Here is a 24,489-nt window from a genome sequence, read left to right as displayed (position 1 = left end):
TCTCAGCATCTGTTAATACAGGATGAGCCAGGTTTTCATCAATCTCTTGATTTACCAGTTCGGCTTCTCTTGAAGTATATAACTCTCATAAAAAGTCTGTGCTTCTTTAACAATCAAAGCATTATCATGAATAACTTCACCATCATCTTTCTGCAAAAAAAACATGGACTTCTGAACAAACTGTCTTTTCTCCAAATTACAAAAATATTGTGTATTTTTTCCCCTTCTCCAATCCACTTAGCACGGGATCTAATTATCATACCATCCACTTTTTTCTGCCTTATTTGACTTAACTCCTGTCGTGTTTGCTCTAAAAGTTATATATTATACTCTGTCAAATTACTTTCCAAAGTGTATATTTGAGAAAGAAGATCTTTTTCTTTTCTGTTATTTTCTTTTTTTTATATATGAGGAATACGAAATGCATCTACCTCTTATTTCCATCAATAACATCTCAAAAAACAACTGATCATCAATCAATAACTGTAAATCATCATCGTCAATCAAATCAATATTATCCACATTATAAACAGGTAAAGCATATTGTATCTTTACATCAACAATAACCTTCTTCACTATATTTACAAATTCCAAATCTGTCAACAGTGAATTATTAAACTTCCAAAAGGGTCTATCACGTTTAACAACATCAGTTCTAAAACTTACACCAACAATTGAGTGATCAGAATAATAACCTGGTGTAATATCAGCTTTCACAATCTCAAAACCTAACTGCTCTGACACAAGGAAATAATCAAGTCTGCTTCGCTGTGAACTATGGAACCGCCTCCATGTATACTGTCTCACATTAGCATGTAAGGCTCTATATATGTCAATGAGATCATACTGCTCCATAAAATCAACAACTTTTCTCCTACTATTGACTTTATAAGATTTGGCCGGGTAGTTTGTATCGACATTGGGGTTTATAACAACATTCCAATCGCCTCCGATAATAATTAACTCATTACCCATCTGCACAATTATCTCAAACAGTTTATCAAAAAAGGCAGGACAATCAGCATTACTTGGGCCATAAACATTTGCAAGGGTCAGACGTTTTTTCAAAAACTCAATATCAATCAAAACATACCTTCCATCATCATCTTTGACAATATTATGAATCTTATAATCAAAGTTATTTTTAAACAATACAGCAACACCTCTACTTGCAGAGTCATTACCAGCAACAATACATTCATAGCCCCACTGTGACCTAATCAAATTGTGAAAAGTATAATGCAGTTGTGAATAATACAGTAGATAAATTTTACAAGGATTGGCGCCTGTATATGCATATTTTGATGTAACCCTTAGGTTTTTTTTTCTTTCTTAAATCCTTTTGATACTGCGACCACCAAGCCCTGAACATCCCCCCTCCCCCACCCATCCTCCCACCCCATGTATGTTGTAATTGTTCAAGTGTTCTTCTGTTGTATGGTTTTGTCCCTTTGTTTAGGTGATGTCCTGTAATGTACAGTGTATACATGTAGAAAAAAAACCTTCACAAAAAGAGAATAAAAAAAAAAGATAAAAAAAAAGAAATAATAAAAAAAAAAGAATTCTGTAATGAATGAATTATTCGACGTACAGCTGTGTCAATCTCGGAAATGATTCATTAACCAAAACCCCTTTGTAGACTGAATGAAAAAAAAAGAAGAAAAAAAAAAGAATACTACATGGCTTGCTGTGTCGTACCAGATTTAGCCTACACTCGTTGCTTTTTCAAATAGTGAACTGCTCGCATTCGCTCGCAGTTCAATATTTAAAAAAAGAACTCGTGTAAATCTGGTACGACACAGCAAGCCATGTAGTATTCTCTATTTATCTCAACGAGGAGAAATTCAGGTGTGGTGTATACAGCATTACAATATACATGTACAACATAACACGTAAGAACATAAATGTATTAAATATCGAGGCGCAAATAGTCCACTCATAATAGTCAAGATTAGGACGACAATATCAATACAAATCTCTCTCTCTCTCTCTCTCTCTCTCTCTCTCTCTCTCTCTCTCTCTCTCTCTCTCTCTCTCTCTCTCTCTCTCTCTCTCTCTCTCTCTCTCTCTGTAAAAGTAATGTGAATGTAATGTGAATGTAAATGTAAGATGTTGCACATGATCGCTTTCACGAGAAGAAGTGTACCTTTAAGAGATAGCTGACTATCTGCAATGTGAATGGAATCTGGACACAAATAAATATCTGGAGAGATCTGGAGAGATGTGCGTTTGTGTGTGTGTGTGTGTGTGTGTGTCTGTAAATGTGTGTCTGTATATGTGTGTGTGTGGGTGGGTGGGTGTGGGTGTGTGTGCGTGCGTGCGTCCGTGCGTGCGTGCCAGGCTTATGCAAGCAGCACACGTGACAGCTTTCACGAGATGCACTGACTGCAAATTTAAAACAGAAAGCCAAAACATAGCGTGAATCATAGACCATTTATCCTGGACCGCCAACTAGCTCTCTCTCCGCTCTTTCTCTCTATTACGAGGTAGCGGCCTCTCGCATTTAGGAACCTACGCTTACACAAGCCTTTCAGAAATCAGGGGGACGTGATACCCGGTGTCGATTGTAAACATGGACGAAGTTGCCGAGGTAAGTTCTGAAAGTGCTAAAATAAACTCAGCAAAAGTGCGTATGGAACATGTTTTTCGATGAGTTTTGTTAAGTTTAGTTTGGAGTTTTGGAAAATCCAGTTCATTGTCACCTCCCATTGTCACAAATAACTGGAGCGTGCTTTCTTTTCACTGTCTTCGAATCGCTGGCCTTTCAAACCGGACGCGACGCGCCCCTGACAGTCGAGAGTCGTAACCTCGAAGGGTCACGTGACGAGTTGGTGGTCCAGGCTATTTGGTCTATGCGTGAATGAAGGCAGGCGTGAAGCAATACTACCACGCACTGCGCTGTCAGCGACCCAGTCTGAACCAGTCAAAACCGCAAGCTTCCTGACGTGTGCAAGAAAACCCAACAGAGACCGCGCGCAGTGCGAGTTAAAATGTATCTCACGCGCGCGCGCCATTCAGTTGACACTGACATCGGCCACTGTTTGAGCGAGCGCTTACTACTGTAGACAAAAAGTCTGTATAATATGCAAGTACAGCTTTATTCTTAGTGGAGTGATAACATGTGTTTCTGTGTGCTTGGTTTTTTGTTGTTGTATATACATGATCTCGTTCGCCAATCTTTCTTATAAACGTAGATAAGAAGTGAGCTGTATTTATTTTGTAAAATGTAAAAACCACTTCCTAGATTAAAGGCACAGTGCAGCTCACAGCCTTCGTTTTGCGTTTTTGTTGCAGCTGAGTGCATTTACAGTTCAAAAATCCTCCTATGGTAGTAAAACAAACCCAAAACTACCCAACGACGACAGTGTGAAGCTCGACAGTTCGTTCTTGTTCACGCGAGTGCATAAATTAACCTAGTTATTACGTGGTGTTTGGTCGGAGTTCGATTCAACTGAGTGATTCCGGCCTCCATTTTGTTTTACACAAACTCATGATGACGTCTGACATAGTTTGCTAGTGACGTGTCTTTTCAGTTGTGCATGATGTGCATGTGGTGATCTACCTGATCTAAATTTAGATCCAAAAATAGGCCAAGACCAGCCGGGTCCGAGTACGAAATTAATTCGTAAAAAAATTGCAGTTCTTGACTCTGTGGGTGCAAGTCAATGAATCTTGGCAGTTCTTCTAACGGATAGCTGCCTGAGGTATGACTAAAAGCCCCAGGGGCTCCGTGCACCTGGATTTGACAAGTTCAGTAGGGGAAGGGCTCCTAATATGGACCGGCTCCTAATATGGACCACCACCAACTAACGGCGCTAGAGCGCTCAGAGAGTTCTATTCGCTGTATTCACCCTCTTTGGATAACTTGCACATGTCAAAACAGTTGCAGAAACACAAATCTCAAAACCGTTAGGCTTTTTCTCTCTTTTCACTTTTGGCAGCGTTCACTCTAAATTTGCCGCCTAAAACGGACTCGTTTCTGTCTACAGCCAAAGAAATGGCTATATATGACAGCTAAAACCGTATTTGTTACATTTTAGCAGTGTTGACCCCGAGTTTCTACTGAAAACACAAAATAATAGCAAAATCTCGAAGTATGTGCGAGTCCCCTAATATGGACCACCTTCAACAAATCGAAGAAAATAAAAGCTAAAGGCTATTTTCATTAATTCATTAAGAAGCTTGCTGGTAATAACCTATAACTAGCCCTCGAGATTTAAAAAAAATGCAACGAAAAGTCTTCTTTTCGTGGAAGTTGATAATTTCACTTATTTTCACTCTGTTTTTGATAAGCTTCTTTAGTTTCCTGGTGTGCTTCAAATAATGCTCTCATCAACCCGAAACAGATAAATCTAGAGCATATTTTAATTAGGCTGACTTGTACACTAATTTGTATCATGTTATTTTGAAATATAGGGGGCTTTTTACAGTGATTCATGAAGGCCGCTTCACTGGTCCATATTAGGCGCCCAGGCTCCTAATATGGACCCTTTGTGATTTTTTCTGTATTTAATTTTTGCTGAATGTGTATCAAAGCTATTTTACTCTAATTAGGCCTAACGGTCCACCTAAGAAAGAAGGACTACCAAACACAACATGAAACTTCTTCGCACGAAAACAAGCTAGTTATCAGCAATAAACAAAAGGTGGTCCATATTATGGGCCCTTCCCCTACCTTTAAACCTTGTGTGTCATTTCAAGAATCAAACAGATCTTGAATGAGACTCCGACTGGTAAAATTACATTTGGGTAAAGTGCATTTTGACAAAAATTGACATCAACACGAATTGTGAGTTGGTGCATTTGAAATAAACACCACCTGGAATAAACCATTGAAGCGAATATATCTTGAATGAGACTCCGACTGGTGACATTATATATTATGGGTAGAGTGCATTTTGACAGCAGACGACAAACAACAAGAATTGTGTGTTGTTGCATTTGAAATAAACACCACCTGGAATAAACCATTAAAACGAATATATCTTGAATGAGACTCCGACTGGTAACATTATATTTGGGTAGGGTGCATTTTGACAGCAGACGACAAACAACAAGAATTGTGTGTTGGTGCATTTGAAATAAACACCACCTGGAATAAACCATTGAAGCGAATATATCTTGAATAAGACTCCGACTGGTGACATTATTTATGGGTAGAGTGAATTTTGACAGCAGACGACAAACAACAAGAATTGTGTGTTGGTGCATTTGAACTAAACACCACCTGGAATAAACCATTGATGCGAATATATCTTGAATGAGACTCCGACTGGTAACATTATATTTGGGTTGAGTGCATTTTGACAGCAGACGACAAACAACAAGAATTGTGTGTTGGTTCATTTGAAATAAACACCACCTAGAATACCCCATTGAAGCGAACATAATTTTATCTTGAATGAGACTCCGACTGGTAAAAGTAAATTTGGGTAGAGTGCATTTTGACAGCAAGCAAAACAAAAATCGTTTGTTGGTGCATTTGAAATTGAAAGAAAACTTCTGGATTAAACCTCGCGTGTCATTTAAGCAAAATGTTCTTGAATGAGAGTCCTACTGGTAAAATTACATTTGGTCAAAGTACGTTTTGACACCAACAATAACAACAAGAACGTTGTGTTTGTGCTTTTGAAATTAACACCTCCCGGAATACACGATTGGTAAAACTGCATTTTGACCAAGTATATTTTGATTACATCAACAGCGACACCACCCCCCCCCCACCACCACCACCACAACAACAACAACAACACAAACAACAGCAACAACAAGAATATTGCGTTGATTCCATATGGAATAAACTCAGCGGGGAGTACACCTTGAGTATCGTTGGAGCAGACACCCCATTCACGAGGAAACCTTGAACTGCGCAGTAATTTTTTGTTTTTTGTTTTTTGTTTTTGCTTAACGCCCAGCCGACCACGAAGGGCCATATCAGGGCGGTCCTGCGCAGTAAAGATGAGAGCTCTACATCGTGGAAAACAAAAACAAGTCGCGTAAGGCGATAATACAACATTTAGTCAAGCTGTCCAACTCACAGAATGAAACTGATCGCACTGCATTTGTTCAGCAAGACCGTATACTCGTAGCATCGTCAGTCCACCACTCGTGGCAAAGGCAGTGAAATTGACAATCCAGAATAGCGCAGTAGTGCTTGCGCCGAGCAGGATAGCACGCTTTTCTGTATTTCTATTCTTTTTCACTTTCTGAGCTTGTTTTTAATTCAAACATTTCATATCTATATGTTTTTGGAATCAGGTACCGACAAGAAATAAGATGAAATTGTTTTTAAATCGATTTCGGAAATTTAAATGTAATCATCATTTTCATATTTTTAATTTTCAGAGCTTGTTTTTAATCCGAATATTACATATTTATATGTTTTTAGAATCGTAAAATGATGAAGAATAAGATAAAATTGCTTTGGATTGTTTTATTAAAAAAATATTTTAATTACAATTTTAAGATTTTTAATGACCAACATCCTCAATTAATGTTTAAACCTCCATGCTGAAATGCAATACCAAAGTCCGGCCTTTCTTTAAGATTGCTTGGCCAAAATTTCAATTAATTTCATTGAAAAATGAGGGTGTGACAGTGCCGCCTCAACGTTTACAAAAAGCCGAATATGACGTCATCAAAGACATTTATCGAAAAACTGAAAAAAACAGCTCGGAATATCATTTCCAGAAACTCTCATGTAAAAGTTCATAAAGATCGGTCCAGTAGTTTACTCTGAATCGCTCTACACACACACACAGACACACATACACCACGACCCTCGTCTCGATGTCCCCTCTATGTTAAAACATTTAGTCAAAACTTGAGTGAATGTGTGGGTGCGTCTGAACTTTAGCCTCAGGCATGCTACGATCTCACTGGAGCGGAAAGTCCTTGGAGCATACTGTCGACTCTGGGCAACACCAGCAAGGGCAGGATTCACCGGACCGTAAAATGTGCTACTACGCTAGGCCTGTATTTATTTTGTATTCGCGCTCTGTTTGGTTTAAGCAAGATTTTTATTCCGAGAACATGGGGTTGCCAATACGATAGGAACAATTGGGACCACACAACAAGCTAAGCTTATACTGAGCGAGTTTTCGCGAGGAACAGGGTTGAGCTACGGTAGGGTCACTGCGCATGTCTGTTTTTTTTCTTCGCGGAAACGCTGTTGGGTTGTGTCCAGTCGCGTCCCTTGCAACAAGATGGCGACAAGCGCGTTACGGATTTACTGTTGTGGAGAGTTGATGGACGACGATGATGAACAAGCAGTACTGTTTTATTGTTGATGTGAATGTAATGCCAAAACATCGAACTATCGATTCGAACGTCAATGAAGAAGTGAGCGTGAAAATCGAGCGCAAAACAGCCGGGTAAAAGTTCAGGGCGCTAAAGTACATTTGAGCCGAAATCGCACCCAAACTCCTGTTGACCTCATTTCTTCCCAAAATGAACATCACTGCTAAAATAAAATGCATTAAAACCAAGACAGTATCCAACCCAGTATCCTTAATTTTTGAAAGGCTAAGTGATTTACAACAAATGTCTTCTCACAATCCGTAACTTTGTCAAAAAATATTTGCAGAAGTTTCTCACCTCGCCTTGGCAGCCATCTTGGAACTGGAGAGACCCTACGCAGGAAGCAAGGTTGAAAGTTGGTTAACCGGTGACGTCACTCCAGTCGTACCGGACCGAGTTTTTGCGACCTCCGGTTCGACTCGAGTCACCTTAGTTGACGCTAAAACTCGCTCACTGAGTGTGGCTACCTATTTACATCAAAATGGGACATATTTTTCTTGCGCTGTCTCAGGTCAAAAAAAGTACTCTCTGTTTTGGTGGATTTGTGTGGGAGCTTGAGCATAATCATTCTTCAATGAAAATTCTCCCTGTTTTTGTATAATGTAACTAGAGCAGCTGCGTGAATTGATCTTAAATGATTCACTGGAAAGTGCAGGAATAAGAATTGTATTCATCTTCGATGAAAATTCTGAGTCTGTTGGATTTCTAATGAAACGATCAAATTCAACAGCACTGATTAATCTTGAACAAGTAGTAGGATCTAGAAAGGGATCGACTTATCAGACGGAAAAGTGCAGTTGTAAAAGTTAAATTCATCTTCAGTAACACACACGTTGGTGGGTTTCAAATGTAACTAGAGCAACTCGGCAAATTAATTTTGAATAATTCACTGGAAAGAGATAGGATTACGGTAAAATGCAGTAGCAAAACTTAAATTCATCGTCAATAACACAAAGTTTAGTGGTTTTCAAATGTAACTAGAGCAACTCGGCAAATGAATCTTGAATTATTCACTGGAAAGAGATAAGATTTCGGTAATGTGCAGCAGCAAAACTTGAATTGATCTTTCATTAAAGCCATATGTACTCGATGACTATACACGCTAATTGCTTTACCAACAGCTGGAGACAGACTAAATTAAGTTCCCTGCAAAATATTGTGGTCTAGGACCCCTTAAATGTTGAGATATTTGAATTTTCATTTTGATCTGGATCGTCCTATTTATAGATTTGGCAACACATGTAACGTTGATGCAAGGGAGAGAACACCGCGGCTTTGTTGACATCCTCACTTTTTCAGAGGCTAGAACAAGCTGTAATGCATGTATTATGGTCCGCGCATGGTGACGTATCGTCATTATATGGTCTTACGGTGCGTTTGACATCGATTGTGGGCAAACTACACTTTGTAAACACGGGAGTGCGTTAGTATGCCTTTAACACACAATTTAGTGGGTTTCTAATGTATATACGGTAACTGGGCAAATTAATCTTGAATACATAATTTGAAAGAGACTAAGTTACTAGACGGTAAAGTGCAATAGTTAGACTTGAATTCATCTTCTATGAACAGTTATCTTCTTTTATTCTCCAGACAACGTGCGTTTTGGGTGATATGGCGACAGCGAATTATATCAACTTGCAGAAATACCATCCTTGAATCACACTGAGTGGATCCTAAACTGGACAGTATTAATCTTTACCTGGGCCTAGTCTTAAGCCAGACTGTCCTGTGCAGAGCCCTATAAAAATACACAGATTCCAGAACGATTGAAGCATTCAAAAATCTTCTTCATTATCAAGGGATAAAAGCAAAGAGTGAATGGCTAGACTTGACGTTTCACTTAATGAATTGAAACGGACAAAAAAAACACATTAAAAAGCCATCGAGACCGGATATATCTGGTTTGGGCGACACCAATGAATAACGACAGCTCCAGAAAAAAAGTTTAAATAGCACAGCATTGAGAGGATCTGACTAGAGTATATAACACGTATCTACAGTCTTAGTGGTTACCATATTTAAAAGTGTAACTACATGTACACCTGGGATAAGATATAATCTGGCGCGAATACTCTCGTAAGGTGTTTGCCTCGTATACTTTTCAAAGGAGACAGTTGTGGATGAAATCAAACCCGGGCGCCAGATTTCAATGACACAGAAGTTAACGCGTGATCATATGACGGTGAAATTCCTGGGTGAATTTTCTATTTTATTCAAGTATGAAACTTGTGTGAACGTGTTTGTTTTGCAGATTATTGCAGAACAAAAACACCACTTCATTCCTAGAACACTGCGGATTGTTCATTCTTTTTTAATTTGCAGAAAAAAACTGGAACGTGTGTAGTCTGACAAATTGAATTATTGGCTTCATTCCAAGGACATTGACACTTGAAAACACTGGAACGCATACACTTCTTCGAGAACATTCCGAAAAAAGTGTGCTGACGTGTGAAACTGAAGCTCGATCATTGACATTGTCAATCACTCTGATGCATATGTGTCTTTGGTTATATTACAAAGACTTTCAGCTCGTCACGTTTGACAGGAATTAACACACTCCGTCATCTCCGTCGCAACTCCAGACCAGACAAAGTGCATTGTGAATAACATTCAGTTTGGTGTATTTTTGCGAAAGTGAGAAAAGAAGCCAACATGATCTCCTTGCTGTTATTAGTTCTTCTGGCTGGGATTCTACTGTACAGGTAAGGGATATGTTGATGTTGTTGCTGGTGTCGGTGTCGTTGTTGTTGCTGTTGTTGGCGATGTTGTAGTGGTTGGTGGTGGTGGTGGTGTTGGTGTTGTTGTTTTGTAGTTTTTGACTGCTTTAAGTAGTGTTGTTGTTGTTGTTGTTGTTGTTGTTGTTGTTGTTGTTGATGATGATGCTGCTGATGATGCTGCTGCTGCTGATGATGATGATGATGCTGATGATGATGATGATGACGATAGTGATCGTGATGATGATGATGATGATGATGATGATGATGATGATGATGATGATGATGATGAAGATGATGATGGTGAACCTGATGACGATGATGATAATGGTGATAATACAAATGATTGTGCTGTAACTGTTGTAACTGTTGTTTCTGTTGTTGTTGTTGCTGTTGTCGTTGTTGTTGTTGTTGTTGCTGTTGTTGGTTTTGTTGATAATGATGGCGGCGGTGTTGTTGTTGTTGTTGTTTTTGTTGTCGTTGTTGTTGTTGTTGCTGTTCTTTTTCTTCTTCTTCTTCTTTGTCTCCTTTTGGTTCTTCTCTTCTTTCTTCTTCTATTCCTGATCAAGTACGTATGTGCATTTGCAAACAAAGAACTTCGCATGGTAACGTCATACCATTTTGTTCTCCTCTGTGATGAAATACCGTATATATATCTACTTGCATTGCCAAATATACTTGCGTAAAATATAACTGTGTGAATATGGATGGCGGACATGCAGAAATATAAAACCTGTAAATGTCAAGGCAAGTTATCGACTGCTTTTCAACCAGATTTATTATGACGAAGGGAATGTTCTGCCCACAGAACTGAGTATCGGAGGTACAAGGTGATCCTGACATTTTGTTTAACTGGTTTATGTTTTACAGCAATTTGAAAACGACGAGAGAAAAAACAGTGGGCGCAACTGTGGCGTTTTTCTTTTGCGTTTTACTGTAACTAAATGGTTAATAGTTTGGTATGTACATATGCATAACTGGACCTTACGTTTCTGTTGCCTCCTACTGTAACGAAATGTAGTGTAGGTATGCACATATGCATAACTGTACCTTACGTTTCTTTTGCTTACTACTGTACTAAATGGTTAATAGTGTAGGTATGTACATGCATTACTGCACCTTATCAGAAGGGTCTTCAATTTTGCACACCTCTGCCGATAATGCGTGGCGTGTGTGACTATTGTTTTGTCTTGGTCACGTCTGCGTTTCGTAATGCATGATATTACCTATACTAGTTGCACCTAACAACGGGCAATGAAGGATAGGGTATGATTGCTATCATTTTTACGGGGTCGTTAAAATCATCTTAGTTATATACGGCTCTCCTCGCTGGTATTCATATAATCCTGTAACATAGGTCAGGGCTCGCCAAGGACGCCAGTTCTAGAGGGTCCCGTGACCCCAACTGTTAATGTTTAGAAGGTCCATAGACCCCTTACGCGGAGTTTTAGAGGGTCCCAAGAGTCCATAGTCCCCAAACCTCCTGTGTTCATATAACGCATTGTTAGGCCAAAAAAAAAAATTGTCTGTTTAGGGTAACATGACCAAAAAAAGTAGGGTCGGTAGGTAGGTAGGTTTTTTTTTGTTTTTTTGTTTTTTTGTGTGTGTAAATGCTATGTTGGCTGAACATTCACTTCTTATATTTGATGAATACATGTTTCAAAACTAACGTATAAATAAAACAGAGAGAAAGGGAGAGAAAGAAACGCCAAATGTCTCTTTTTAGCATTTTTACCTCTTTTTTTTTTTTTTTTTTTTGAAATCAAAAAAAAGTTTTTGGGTCGGCGCCAAATCGATAGGGTCGGTCGGGTTACCCTAAACAGACAATTTTTTTTTTTTGGGCCTTATAACGCATTGTTATAACGCATTGTTATCTTCAATAGTGGGATTTGAAGTGTCTTTTTTCGTCAGAATACTCGAAGAGGGCACCTCAACTATGCCTTATTAAATGGAACACACTGACTGAATACAACAGTCTGAATAGAGTACATACGGTACGCTCGATAGCGGAAATTTAGTGCGTCCCGGGACCCGTTCTGTATGGGTTTAGTGCGTCCAAGGACCCCTCCGTGAATTTCCAGTACGTGATTTCGGCTTCCAGTGCGTATAGGACGCAGGGACGCGCACTATGGGGAGCCCTGGTGAGTTGCAGGTGCACGGAATGGGTTTTCTTTGTCTGTCTGTCTGTCTGTCTGTCTGTCCTGTCTTTTTCTGTCTCTCTTTCCCTCTGGCTGTAGGTCTGTCTGTCTGTCTGTCTGTCCGTCTGTCTCTGTTTATGTCTCCCTATATCTTTTTCTGTCTCAGTTTCTCTACATCTGCCTCCTACATCCTCTGTCTGTGTGTCTGTTTGCGCATGTTTCAGTGTTTGTCTGTCTGCCGCTCTCTCTCTCTCTCTCTCTCTCTCTCTCTCTCTCTCTCTCTCTCTCTTTCTCTCTCTCTCTCTTTCTCTCTTTCTCTCTCTCTCTCTCTTTTTCTCTGTCTCTCTCTCTCTCTGTCTCTCTCTTTCTCTCTCCCCCCTTCCACCCCTCTGTCTCCCTCTGTCTCTCTCTCCCTCTCTCTCTCTCCCTCTCTCTCTCTCTCTTTCTCTCTCTCTCTCTCTCTCTCTTTCTCTCTCTCTCTCTCTTAAACTTTCGTTTACGTGTAAACGATCATAAACAAAATATTTTTAAAAATGTAGCTTCCAGACCCCCCCCCCCCTCTCTCTCTCTCTCTCTCTCTCTCTCTCTCTCTCTCTCTCTCTCTCTCTCTCTCTCTCTCTCTCACTCTCTCTCTCTGTGGTCGACAGCTGACACTGACAGAATCATTGAGCCGTGGTAACGATACTGCCACGAAGTCTAATGAATGAGGGGTTAGCCGGGCCAACTGTGACATTACTCGACGGATTGTCAAGTTTATGACATATAATATTGAAGGGTTGAGAAATGTTTATGACTGTGAAATAAGAGCCTACATTGAGAAGTTTGATATTGCCTTGCTAGTTGAAACGTTTTCAGTTACCTTTCCGTCCTTGATTTTTCCGTTATATGATGTGTTTCTTTCTCCGGGTTTAAAAGTTTCAGACGCAGTCACAGGGTGTCTCTCCGGTGGTGTAGCTTTGTTGGTTAAAAAAGAAATTAGCCATGTCGTCGAAAGAGTAGAAACAAAATACTTCTTCTTCTTCTTCTTCGTCGTTCGCTCAGACAGCGAAACAAAATACGATAATTGCGTTGTATTAAAATTAGCAAAAGAGTTGCTGGGGTTAGAGAGTGATGTATTACTGCTAGGGACATATCTACCACCAGCCAACTCTGCCTATTACAACGAAACTGAAATTTCAAATGGTGTGTCTATTATGGAAGAGTGTATTTTGGATCTCATAAAAAACGTTGGTGATTTGCCCTTTATTTTGTTTGGAGATTTGAATGCAAGAACAGGTTCTCGGAATGCACGTGAAATGCAGTGTTTTTATGATGCAGATTACTTCAGTGTGTTCCCGTCACAGAACACTGAAGTCGAGGAAGGAGACGATTGTTTTGAAGAATGCGTGCGTGTGTCGAAAGATAAAGAGGAAAATGCCTTTGGTAAATATTTGTTGAATGTTTGTGAGCAATTTGACTTTGTTATTGTGAACGGTATGCAGGGAAAGGGAGGAGGGGACAGTAACTTTACCTATGTTTCAACATCGGGTTGTAGTGTTATTGACTATTTTATTGTGTCAAGAAATTTGTTTTCTTCTGTTTCACTTAACGTAGCTGAAAAAATTGAATCCAAACACATGCCTGTGGAAATGATCTTCCTGCCAAATGATGTTTTTTTTTAAAGATATAGTGTCCGCGCCGCCATTTTGGAGAGTTTTTTGTCGAATTCGGCCGATTTGAAGATTTTGGGGGATCTAGTGTACCTTAATTAAGACGCACCTGGCCCGGTTTGCTCAATAAAGCACCACAAGTATGCTAAATAATTAAATCAAAATGAGTTTTTTGACGTCTGCTCTCCACCATTTGAAGATTAAAATTGGCCGTCATAGACTGGTTTTCGTCGCGAGCGCGTGCCGTTAGCATGACGACTAAAAACAATGGCGGATGGGATAGCCGCTCAGTGGGACAAGCCCGCAAGTTTCAGTAAGAAATCGACTCCATGTGGTTCTGAAAGCAGCTGACTGACTCCGAACGTCACAGAATCACGAGAAAGACATGCTCGGCGCACAAAATGCAAAGTTATCATCAGCAAGCAGACGGAAAGCTGGATTCAACTGAGTGTCAGTTTTACCGTTCAGTGTGCGCCGCGACGTAGCTCTAACCTGCTACTGGATGTGTAAGTATTAAATAAAGCGAGTGTTGTGGTGTATACTTTGGAAAGACCTGGACACATTTTGCTGCCGTGTTGTATGTGTGTCTGCTGGTGTGTAGTGCGAATGAAGGATCAATCAAGCGGCCGAATGTGTCCAGTTTTCCTGTTTTTGTTTGAACACGGACACAGTGTCAGTGTGTGTGTTTGCAACTACGGTGCGTGTGTGTCTGTGCACTGCACAGGAGCTTGTATCAAAACGCCGGTCGATCATCGTAGTAAGGGTAAGCATGCAGAAGTAAATAATGATCGACCGGCGGTTTAATACAAGCTCCTGTGGTGCACTGTATATATGAGACAGAGAATGACAGAGTAGCCAGTCTGTGAGTAATCCCCCTAAAAAAAAAATTGTAGATGGAAAAAAGTAGGGTCAGTCAGCACACGTGATACTGATATTTTAACGCTTTATCAGTTTATTGGCAGTTGTTTCTTTGCAGTCTTTGGAGGTTGTGCAACAGAACATGTTATTTATAACTGACATTTTATATTGTCAGTGGTATGAGTTTTTCTGTCCAGTAAGAACTATGATTGAAGTTTATTGGTGAAGCTTTGTGAAAGGGTTACTTTTAATGAAGAACACATTCTTCCTCAGTGTTCATTGAAGCAAACACTAAATGTGGCAGAATTTCATTCATCCTTTCTTTTTTGACTGCCATTTTAAGTGTCGCTGTGCATGTTCAAAGCTTCATGTTCAGAACTGATGTTGCTGTAGAACTATGTAATTGGCCAGCCTTTGGTTTACACTTAGTGGTTTTAGATGTTGCTATAATTACTATAACAATTTTCTGACATTTTCAGGGACCAAGCACCCGGACATCAAACATTCTTGCAATGTGTGGCAATAATGGCATAACATATTTCAGACAAAAAGATCAGTAAGGTGAGTTTAAATGTTCATAATTTTGGTGTAAGTCAAGCTTATCTTTTATCTTGAGCAACTATCTCTGTCGTGTCTCTCTCAGGCTGCGCACCCGACATAAGTTGCCAGGAACCAATTCCTTGAATGTGGCAATGGTTTACCATTTCTGGTTTACTTGAACTGCAGCCATACAGAGAGGAATTGTTGAGTGATTAAAAGTTATGGAGTCTTTAAAAAGATGTAGTTAGAGGATAAGACACTGTAAACAGTATTTTTCTTCTTCATGGTTATAACAAAACTGCAGCATGTGTCTTCAATTTCTGAAGATGCATTATAACAACAGTGGCACCCCCCTTTTAAGACCTCAAACAATCTGAGAAAATCAAGTCTTAAAAAGGAATGAGTCTTAATGGGGGTAATTTTACAGACGTTATGAACAGAAAATGTGAGAAAACAAGGTTTTAAAAAGGAGGGAGTTTTAAATTTGGGGTCTTATGGCCCTGTCACACGACCATTTTAACGCCAGCGTATGCCGACGTATGGGACATTTGAATAAGTATTTGAATAAGTACGCTGGCGTACGTCGAATACGTTATGGGTACGTTTTGTATGCGTGCTCAGCGTACTACGACGTATGCCAGCGTGCTTCAGCGTCCTCTTAACGTATACAAAACGTACCCATAACGTATTCGACGTACGCCAGCGTACTTATTCAAATACTTATTCAAATGTCCCATACGTCGGCATACGCAGGCGTTAAAACGGTCGTGTGACAGGGCCATTAAAAGGGGGGTTCCACTGCATTATACATGCCATGGAAATCATGATGATTTTACAGATAAATACAATGACAATTGAAAGCAATTTGCAGCCCAGTGTCTTATTATCTGATTATCTTCTGTCTATTTTTATCATTGCACCTTTGCTACAAAACTCGTGGTTACAACTTGACCCAAAGTCAATTATTATCAATAAACTAAGCAACATGCGCACACAAAAACATACTCAATTGTCGAGAACAGTGTCAGTTTTATTCCATGTAGATCTTAAATGCAAATGTACACATTTTCAGAAACAAGTCTTAGAATTATGCATTTCAATCATATAAAAGATGTGAATTAATATAACCCACACCCATGATTTGTATTACTTCAACAGGTTATAATTATGGCTTGGCTTGCTGCAACATGTCAACGAGCACTCTTCAACACATATTTGTTCTGCACAAGGTTTACTAGACCTGTCAATTCAACGCATTAATCAAGATACTTTCAGGACCCTTCCCCAGACTTTATTGTTCATGTCAGCTGTTCTTTATGCCAGATTGTGTATCCCTTTTGACTGACAATAATGCTGCAGAGGGAAATACTACAGTGGAACTTGTAAAATGCTGAGAAAATCAGCTACGTCTTAAACAGGGGGAGTAAATTTACAGAGATTATAAACATAAAATCCAAAAAAACAGGATCTTAAAGAAGGGGGGGGGGGGGGGGGGGGGGGGCTGTAAATGAGGGTTCCACTGCACAGCTAAAAGTGATCTTTCTCTGCAGGTACAATATAGTGTCTACAATACAAAGATGGTTTGCAGTGGAGGTTGACGTTGCAAAGTCCTATGCACACATCACTGAACACAAAGTTCGTCCCCAAAAGGCGGAGCAGCAGGGAAGTTTTCTACAAGCCAGAACCCCCAAGTCTATCTAATCCCACGGTCTACACATCTGGTCCCCACAATGCCCTCCATCTACCAAGGAAATTGTTTTACAGCAACAGTCACAATAATTGTAGGTGCACCTTTATGTCTGCTCATTTGAGTTTATTTTATGTAAAGAATTGCAAGTGAAATCACATGTATATATACCTGTAACTCCAATTATCCCAATACCTACACGAAACTATACTGAGACTAGAAATTAAAACAAGTCGCGTAAGGCCTAAAAAAAAATAGGTGTGGTTACGGTAACCCGACCTACCCTATTTTTTGGAGCCGACCCTATAACTTTTTATTACATTTGTCAAACAAAAATTTAAAAAAAACCCAAGTAAACGAGTGCAGAAAACGCAATGAAAGCGAAAGCGCCCGAGTCGCACACTTATTTCCCTGTCAAGTAGGTTTAATTTGTACACATTAGAAAAAAAAGTTACAAAAAAAAAAGTGATTGCCTACCTTCCTACCCTATTTTTTTGAGTCACTTGAGAAAAAGTGACTCTATGTAATCGGTCAGTGTTAGTCTGTCCGGCCGGCCGGCCGTCCGGCCGGCCGTCCGTCCGTAGACACCACCTTAACGTTGGACTTTTCTCGGAAACTATCAAAGCGATCGGGCTCATATTTTGTTTAGTCGTGACCTCCAATGACCTCTACACTTTAACGATGGTTTCGTTGACCTTTGACCTTTTTCAAGGTCACAGGTCAGCGTCAAAGGAAAAATTAGACATTTTATATCTTTCTCGGAAACTATCAAAGCGATCGGGCTCATATTTTGTTTAGTCGTGACTTCCAATGACCTCTACACTTTAACGATGGTTTCGTTGACCTTTGACCTTTTTCAAGGTCACAGGTCAGCGTCAAAGGAAAAATTAGACATTTTATATCTTTGACAAAGTTCATCGGATGTGATTGAAACTTTGTAGGATTATTCTTTACATCAAAGTATTTACATCTGTAGCCTTTTACGAACGTTATCAGAAAAACAAGGGAGATAACTAGCCTTTTCTGTTCGGCAACACACAACTTAACGTTGGGCTTTTCTCGGAAACTATAAAAGTGACCGGGCTCAAATTTTATGTGAATGTGACTCATTGTGTTGTGAATAGCAATTTCTTCCTGTCCATCTGATGCCTCATATAATATTCAGAACTGCGAAAGTGACTCGATCGAGCGTTTGCTCTTCTTGTTTGGCTATGTTACCGTAACCACACCTATTATTTTTTTGGGCCTAAGGCGAAAATACAACATTTAGTCAAGTAGCTGTCGAACTCACAGAATGAAACTGAACGCAATGCAACGCAGCAAGACCGCATACTCGTAGCATCGTCAGTCACCCGCTCACGGCAAAGACAGTGAAATTGACAAGAAGAGCGGGGTAGCAGTTGCGCTCAGAAGGATAGCACGCTTTTCTGTACCTCTCTTTGTTTTAACTTTCTGAGCGTGTTTTTAATCCAAACATATCATATCTATATGTTTTTGGAATCAGGAACCGACAAGGAATAAGATGAAAGTGTTTTTAAATTGATTTCGAAAATTTAATTTTCGTATTAATTTGTATATATTTAATTTTCAGAGCGTGTTTTTAATCCAAATATAACATATTTTTATGTTTTTGGAATCGGCAAATGATGGAGAATAGGATGAATGTAAATTTGGATCGTTTTAAAAAAAAATTTTTTTTTTTACAATTTTCAGATTTTTAATGACCAAAGTCATTAATTAATTTTTAAGCCACCAAGCTGAAATGCAATACCGAAGTCCGGGCTACGTCGAACATTACTTGACCAAAATTTCAACCAATTTGGTTGAAAAATGAGGGCGTGACAGTGCCGCCTCAACTTTCACGAAAAGCCGGATATGACGTCATCAAAGACATTTATCAAAAAAATGAAAAAAAAACGTATGGGGATATCATACCCAGAAACTCTCATGTCAAATTTCATAAAGATCGGTCCAGTAGTTTAGTCTGAATCGCTCTACACACACAGACAGACACACACACACACACGCACATACACCATGACCCTCGTCTCGATTCCCCCGTCTACGTTAAAACATTTAGTCAAAACTTGACTAAATGTAATGAGGAAAAATATTAGTACTGTAAACTGCCTTTTAATTGTCCATCCGCTTTATGCACAGATTTTGCCCAAAGTAGGGGGTGGGGCGTTTACTAGGTACTGTGCCTGTGCAGGATCAGTTCCTCGTTAGAAATGGTGATATTTGGTATCTTGGTGTGAACATTTTAATAGGAGATGTATCTGTGCACAATTAGTCACCCTGTAAGTATCTTTCGCCTGATATGCAAGTGTCTAAACAGAAGAAAAAAACACTAAAAACCCAACAAAAAATTCACTGAGAGTGAATAAACACACATCCTAACAAGAGGCGAAGCCATCAAGGCTCACGTAAGAAATCGACAAACAGTAACACAAACTCAATCACTCCGTCACACACACACACACACACACACACACACACACACACACACACACACACACACACACACACACACACACACACACACACACACACACACACACACACACACACACACACACACACACACACACACACACACACAGAAAGAGCATAGGTGAAACTGTGCAAGAAAGCGAGACACTAGATCTAGATCTGTCTGTCTGCTACTTACAAGGACACGACTGCCAACTAGTCTCGGCGCGCTCAAAATAATAATGACCGAGACTTTCAGTACTTCCTTCGCGTGACGTCTAACCCTCTTACGTCATAATGTGACGTCAATGTAATGTGACGTCTTCAAATGTTAGAGTTTCTACCACAGACATACACACGCACAGACGCACGCACGCACGCACGCACAGACAGACAAAGTTACGATCGCATAGGCTACACTTACGTGAGCCAAAAACCACAAAGTGAATAGTCAGTCAGTCAGTCATTGATACTGATCCAATCCATAGGAAATGGCGTAACCAAACACTGGTCGTTTCACATGCTCCCTTAAATCACTAAAATCAGACCTCTTCAACTTCCGAAGACGCTCTCTCATCTCCATCTTCTTTTCACAGGGCTATCCAGATACTCCAGTGACCAGAGTATTAAATAAACATTATAGTTGTCTTTCAGCATTCCCTAGAATGACAATGTCACTACAGTGTGCAGAACTGTGCACATCATTTAAAAAACACACACACACATACACACAAAACACACAACATATGTTGACGACACTGATCCAAATGTTGGAGGATGGGCGTTAACTAGGTACTGCGGGTGCTGAAAAAGTAGTTTAAGGTACATAAAAAAATCAAAAAACAATGTGCTTTGAGAGATAAAACATACACAAATTCAGAACGGTGCTAAATACAGAGTATGGTTACACCAACCCCCAACCAAATGTACTTCATATAACACCACAATGTACTTCAATACAAGCGACAAGGACGAAAGTCAGTGTTCTGGCCAGTTGGATCTAAATTGTCATTCCTATGACCCATACACAGCAACTGCACATGTATGGCGGCTCTTACACCTTCACCCAAATGTATGTATGTCCACAATGTAAGCTGTGTGAATGTTGCGTATCGTTTTGTTTTATTGATATTCCCATCCTCTTCTTCTTCCAGGGCGAGGGCACCTCCAATCTCTTCTCTGTGTGTGGGCCAGTGGGAGCCTGCTGTCATCAAGCACCAGTGCCTTGAAGTCCTGGAGCATACACAGAAAACCATCCATCACTAAAGACGCTTGATTCAGAATCAAACTTCAAATAATAAACATGAACCAAATGCAAGAAAAAGTGTGAAAATAAAAAGTAAAAGAATAGTATTTGTAATCTATTCATCTATGTAATGGGGTGCGGGTGTGAGTAAAAGATGTGTGTGTGTGTGGTGGGGGGGGGATTTACTTGTAGGCGGAGGGGGGGGGGGGGGGATTTACTTGTAGGCATAGGCTTTCCAGAGGCATTCTGACGCACTGTGTAAAATTGTGTTCCAGTACTACCGATGAGCAAAAGTGCCAGTTACACATCTTTAGGTACTTGGAATGAATGCCCAGTTTACCCATGCATTGAACAGTAAAACCTAAGTTTGCCAACTCACCCCCCCCCCCCCCCCCCCCCGCCTTTTTTTCTAAACATTTGTCTTTTAAGACATTACTTTCTCAGATTTCTGTTTATAACCTCCATTCTAACACTATTGCTTTTTACATTTAGTCAAGTTTTGATCTTTAATTGAGTTTGTAATATCTTAAAAGAAGGGCTCCACTGTATCTCTAATTTTTTTTCTGCACAAGTGGTATCGAAGCAGCAGTAGTCAAGTGCGAAACCGCATAAAGGCCTGTTTGGTATACTATTCGATTCTGATGTTTCAAGCAGAACTGCTGTGTGACATGTGGTTGGAAAATGTGTCTCAGGGATTGTCTTGATTTTTAAACAATTGAACAGGAAGGCAGACATGAATTTGAACTGCAAGGCATACACAATTCTAAAACCTAAACATCATAATTATGACTTCCTACATTTTTAGCATGATCATGGAATCTGCTCGCCAATGTATATTATAAAGATCAGTATGGAGGCAGAAATAATCAATCTGAAAAATATCCTTCATTTACAAAGAGCAAATGGGTGTAGTTTAAACAGTAAACAAGAATTCATATTTTAGAATACAGTGGAACCCCCTTTTACGACCCCCCAAAATCTGAGAAAATAAGGTCTTAAAAAGCAAGAAGTCTTACAATGAAGGTAAATTTGCACAGGTTATGACCTAAACATCTGAAACACAAGGGGAGATCTTGAATTGTAAAGGTTTTTAAAAGAGGGGTTTCATGGTACAGCACCCCAATTGTGGGGACTGTTCATATGTATTTCCCTTTATGAGACACTAAAAGGTTGTGTGTAGTGACATTTAAGTGCACACAATTTTAATTATTTGTCATTATCTTCTGAAAATAGGAAATAAATATATGTATGTATACACATTCACTAGAATAGCAACAAACAATAGGCACCAGTAATATAATTTGCGACTGAGACCTGCAAACCTCACTTTTTGTCATTATTTAATATACCCTGCAACAAAGTCATCCACCTAACAAATCTTGCAGAATAAAAAGGTACTTACTGGAATTATTGAGTTTAGAGGAGGGTTGGACTTGGAGGGCGGTGTTGTTTTTTGGATCAGCCTTCTTCCCCAGCAAACCAATTTCAGTTTGAGAGGACTTAGACCAATCCTTTCCTCTTCATCTGCCCACACATAGAGACTGCTAATTCCTCTCCCTATCCTGCCTCCGCACCTTTTCTCTTGCAGGGGCAGCTCTGTTGTTGTTTTGAACATGAAACTTCCATAGCCTGGAAATAAAGACAAATTCATGAAAAGGATACACTATTCATCAATCCACCTTACAGTTACAGTTAATGAGTTATTGTATCAAACTTCAATCATCATCAACTTCAAGAAAAGCTCACTTGAGTTTGACATACTCCCCTGCATGCGCATGCACACACACACACACACACACACACACGCGCGCACACACACACAGGCACACACACACACACACACAACAAATGCACAAGACAATGATTTCCTCGACACTGTTCAGTGGGATAAGTATGTCTTCTCTTTTGGGTTACTATTCTGAGAATAAACACGATTTTCAGAGCTCTCTCATGTTCGGTGAAATACTGCTTCGAACTCCGTCTTGCACGCAAAGCGCACGTTTACTGTTCCAAGTGATCGATCAGTGACATGACAATGCATATACGTAAGGGAGTAAAAGTGCAACTTCAGAGACATATATTTGAAAGGATCACCAACAGGCAACAAACATGTCCAAGATAATCGGACTAAGTACAACCAGTACTGAATGATCTCTATCAAGGCGGCGAATGATTCGGAGTGCACCAGAGCTATTTGACTCGCATGATCGATTCAGGCTTTGCAGTCCTGCTCAGAGCAACTTGTAAACAGATACTGACTGTCTCATTGAAAGCATTATTTTCTGTCAGATAACGTTTACTATGTAACACTCACCTTGTCAGACTAAAATAATCGCCGAGAGACGCCATTTTGATTGTTGTGACAAATTTGACAAAGGGAAATCACCCAACCATTACAAGAGTGCTCTTTCCTTGGATTCTTTTACGACAGTTAATTAGCTATCAAAACTGTTGAATTTGCAAAGTAAAGTTATTCCTCGTGGATGGTAGCATTATTTGTAACATAGAATCTTATGGTGAAGCTTTGAAAGCGATCTGAAGGCCTTTTCCGGCGGATACTATCCCTTTAACTCTGAGTGTAATATTTCTAAGGCTGTCAAGATTGAAAAGTTTGTTTGGTGTGATGAAAAGTCGATTTCGTTTGTATCCTCATTCTCTTCTGAAGAAATTCAGGCCCGCCTCCGAGATGCCACTGAATTAATAGAAGTTGATGTCAATTTATCTCTGAGTAAATTTAACGAAACAATGACGATGGCAGGAGAGTGTATGAAAAAAAGAGTGTATATTCAGGGGCTCACATCCATGAGAGGTGGCATAGGACAAAAGTCCTGGACAATGCAAAAGTGATAGGACATTTGTCCTGAACAAAAATAAATCAATACGACTTTTTTTCCGCAACAAAACGTACATTTAACTTGACTAGTTTCTTGTCACAAAGGTAACAGAACAAATGCAATAAAAAAAATTGTCAAAAAGGTAACAAATCAAAGTAATAAAAACGCGTTGTTCTGTCTCTGAGCTAATGACGACAATTCACTGTGATTGTTTCGGCGGCATGTTGCTTATTCGGAAAAAATCCGCGAAGGGAGGCAACTATCAACCGGCTTGGAGCATTCAGAGTTGCGACCCTTGGAAGATTTTCTCTATAAATAGCACATAAAGTCTCCCCAAGTTTCGTCTGCTTGGAGAGACACATCGCTTTGCAAAACATCGATAAAATAGCAAATCAAACTACTGTAAATTGGAAAGTACTGACAATGTCCGGATCAAATGAAAGCATAATCGGACAATGACCACTTTGTGACAAAAACAATAGGACTTATGTCCTCTTGCATGAAAAATGTATGGGACATTTGGAAAAAATATCCGTGTATGTCCGATGTCCGACGTGGATGTGAGCCCCTGGTATATTGGAAAAGACAGACAACAAAGGTGGTTCGATTCAGAATGTTACCATAGTAGAAAAGATCTCAGACAAAATCTTCGTTTATTTCATAGCGGCCGTGTAGACACGGATTGTTATACTGAAAAAAGAAGTAGCTATAATGAACTTATTAGACAAAAGAAAAATTCGCATCGTCAGTCTCTTATGGAGTCTTTAGATAAAGGGAGTAGTGATCCTAAATTGTTTTGGAAAACAATCAAATCTTTGGCATCTAAGGTGGCAGGTGTGATTTCCATTAATACAGAACAGTGGTATCAACATTTTTATAATGTGTTTAACTCTCTTACAAAAGAAAATAATGACCATACTGATTTTGTTGAGGATGGTGTTAATCGAGTATCTGATGGTGATGATGAGGAGGAGATGTATGACATGGATGCGCTTGAACGTGTCATCACTGAAAACGAAGTAAAAGAAGCTATTAGAGTATTAAAAAAT

At 39.6% G+C, this 24,489-nt stretch overlaps 1 protein-coding gene and 2 long non-coding RNA genes across 7 annotated transcripts in view; 2 read left to right on the top strand and 1 right to left on the bottom strand.

Annotated features, from left to right (window-relative positions):
* Positions 1 to 8,979: 8,979 nt before the first annotated feature.
* LOC138950779 (cytochrome P450 3A6-like) overlaps positions 8,980 to 24,489 on the top strand; it is a gene marked incomplete in the record, with an annotated part of 137,214 nt that continues 121,704 nt past the window's right edge. Inside the window, 1 exon segment of the mRNA XM_070322504.1 lies at positions 8,980 to 10,004. Coding sequence (XP_070178605.1) covers positions 9,955 to 10,004 — 50 coding nt within the window.
* LOC138950781 (uncharacterized) lies at positions 14,151 to 20,710 on the top strand. Of its 5 annotated transcripts, none has more exons than XR_011450785.1 (4): positions 14,151 to 14,309; positions 15,141 to 15,222; positions 16,752 to 16,982; positions 20,515 to 20,710. It is a non-coding gene; the product is annotated as an uncharacterized lncRNA (long non-coding RNA). The 5 variants fall into 5 exon arrangements; XR_011450786.1 differs by lacking the exon at positions 14,151 to 14,309 and adding an exon at positions 14,373 to 14,500; XR_011450788.1 differs by lacking the exon at positions 14,151 to 14,309 and adding an exon at positions 14,378 to 14,396.
* The window catches only part of LOC138950785 (uncharacterized), a 125,875-nt gene continuing 117,596 nt past the window's right edge, over positions 16,211 to 24,489 (bottom strand). Inside the window, exon 2 of the long non-coding RNA XR_011450793.1 lies at positions 16,211 to 16,554. This is a non-coding gene — a long non-coding RNA (uncharacterized lncRNA). The remainder of the gene's footprint in view (positions 16,555 to 24,489) is intronic.

The sequence above is a fragment of the Littorina saxatilis genome, linkage group LG16, assembly GCF_037325665.1.
Source record: "Littorina saxatilis isolate snail1 linkage group LG16, US_GU_Lsax_2.0, whole genome shotgun sequence".
Classification (NCBI taxonomy): Eukaryota; Metazoa; Mollusca; class Gastropoda; order Littorinimorpha; family Littorinidae; genus Littorina; species Littorina saxatilis.
The sequence above is the reverse complement of the archived record's forward strand: the minus strand, read 5'-3'. Positions and strand labels throughout refer to the sequence as shown.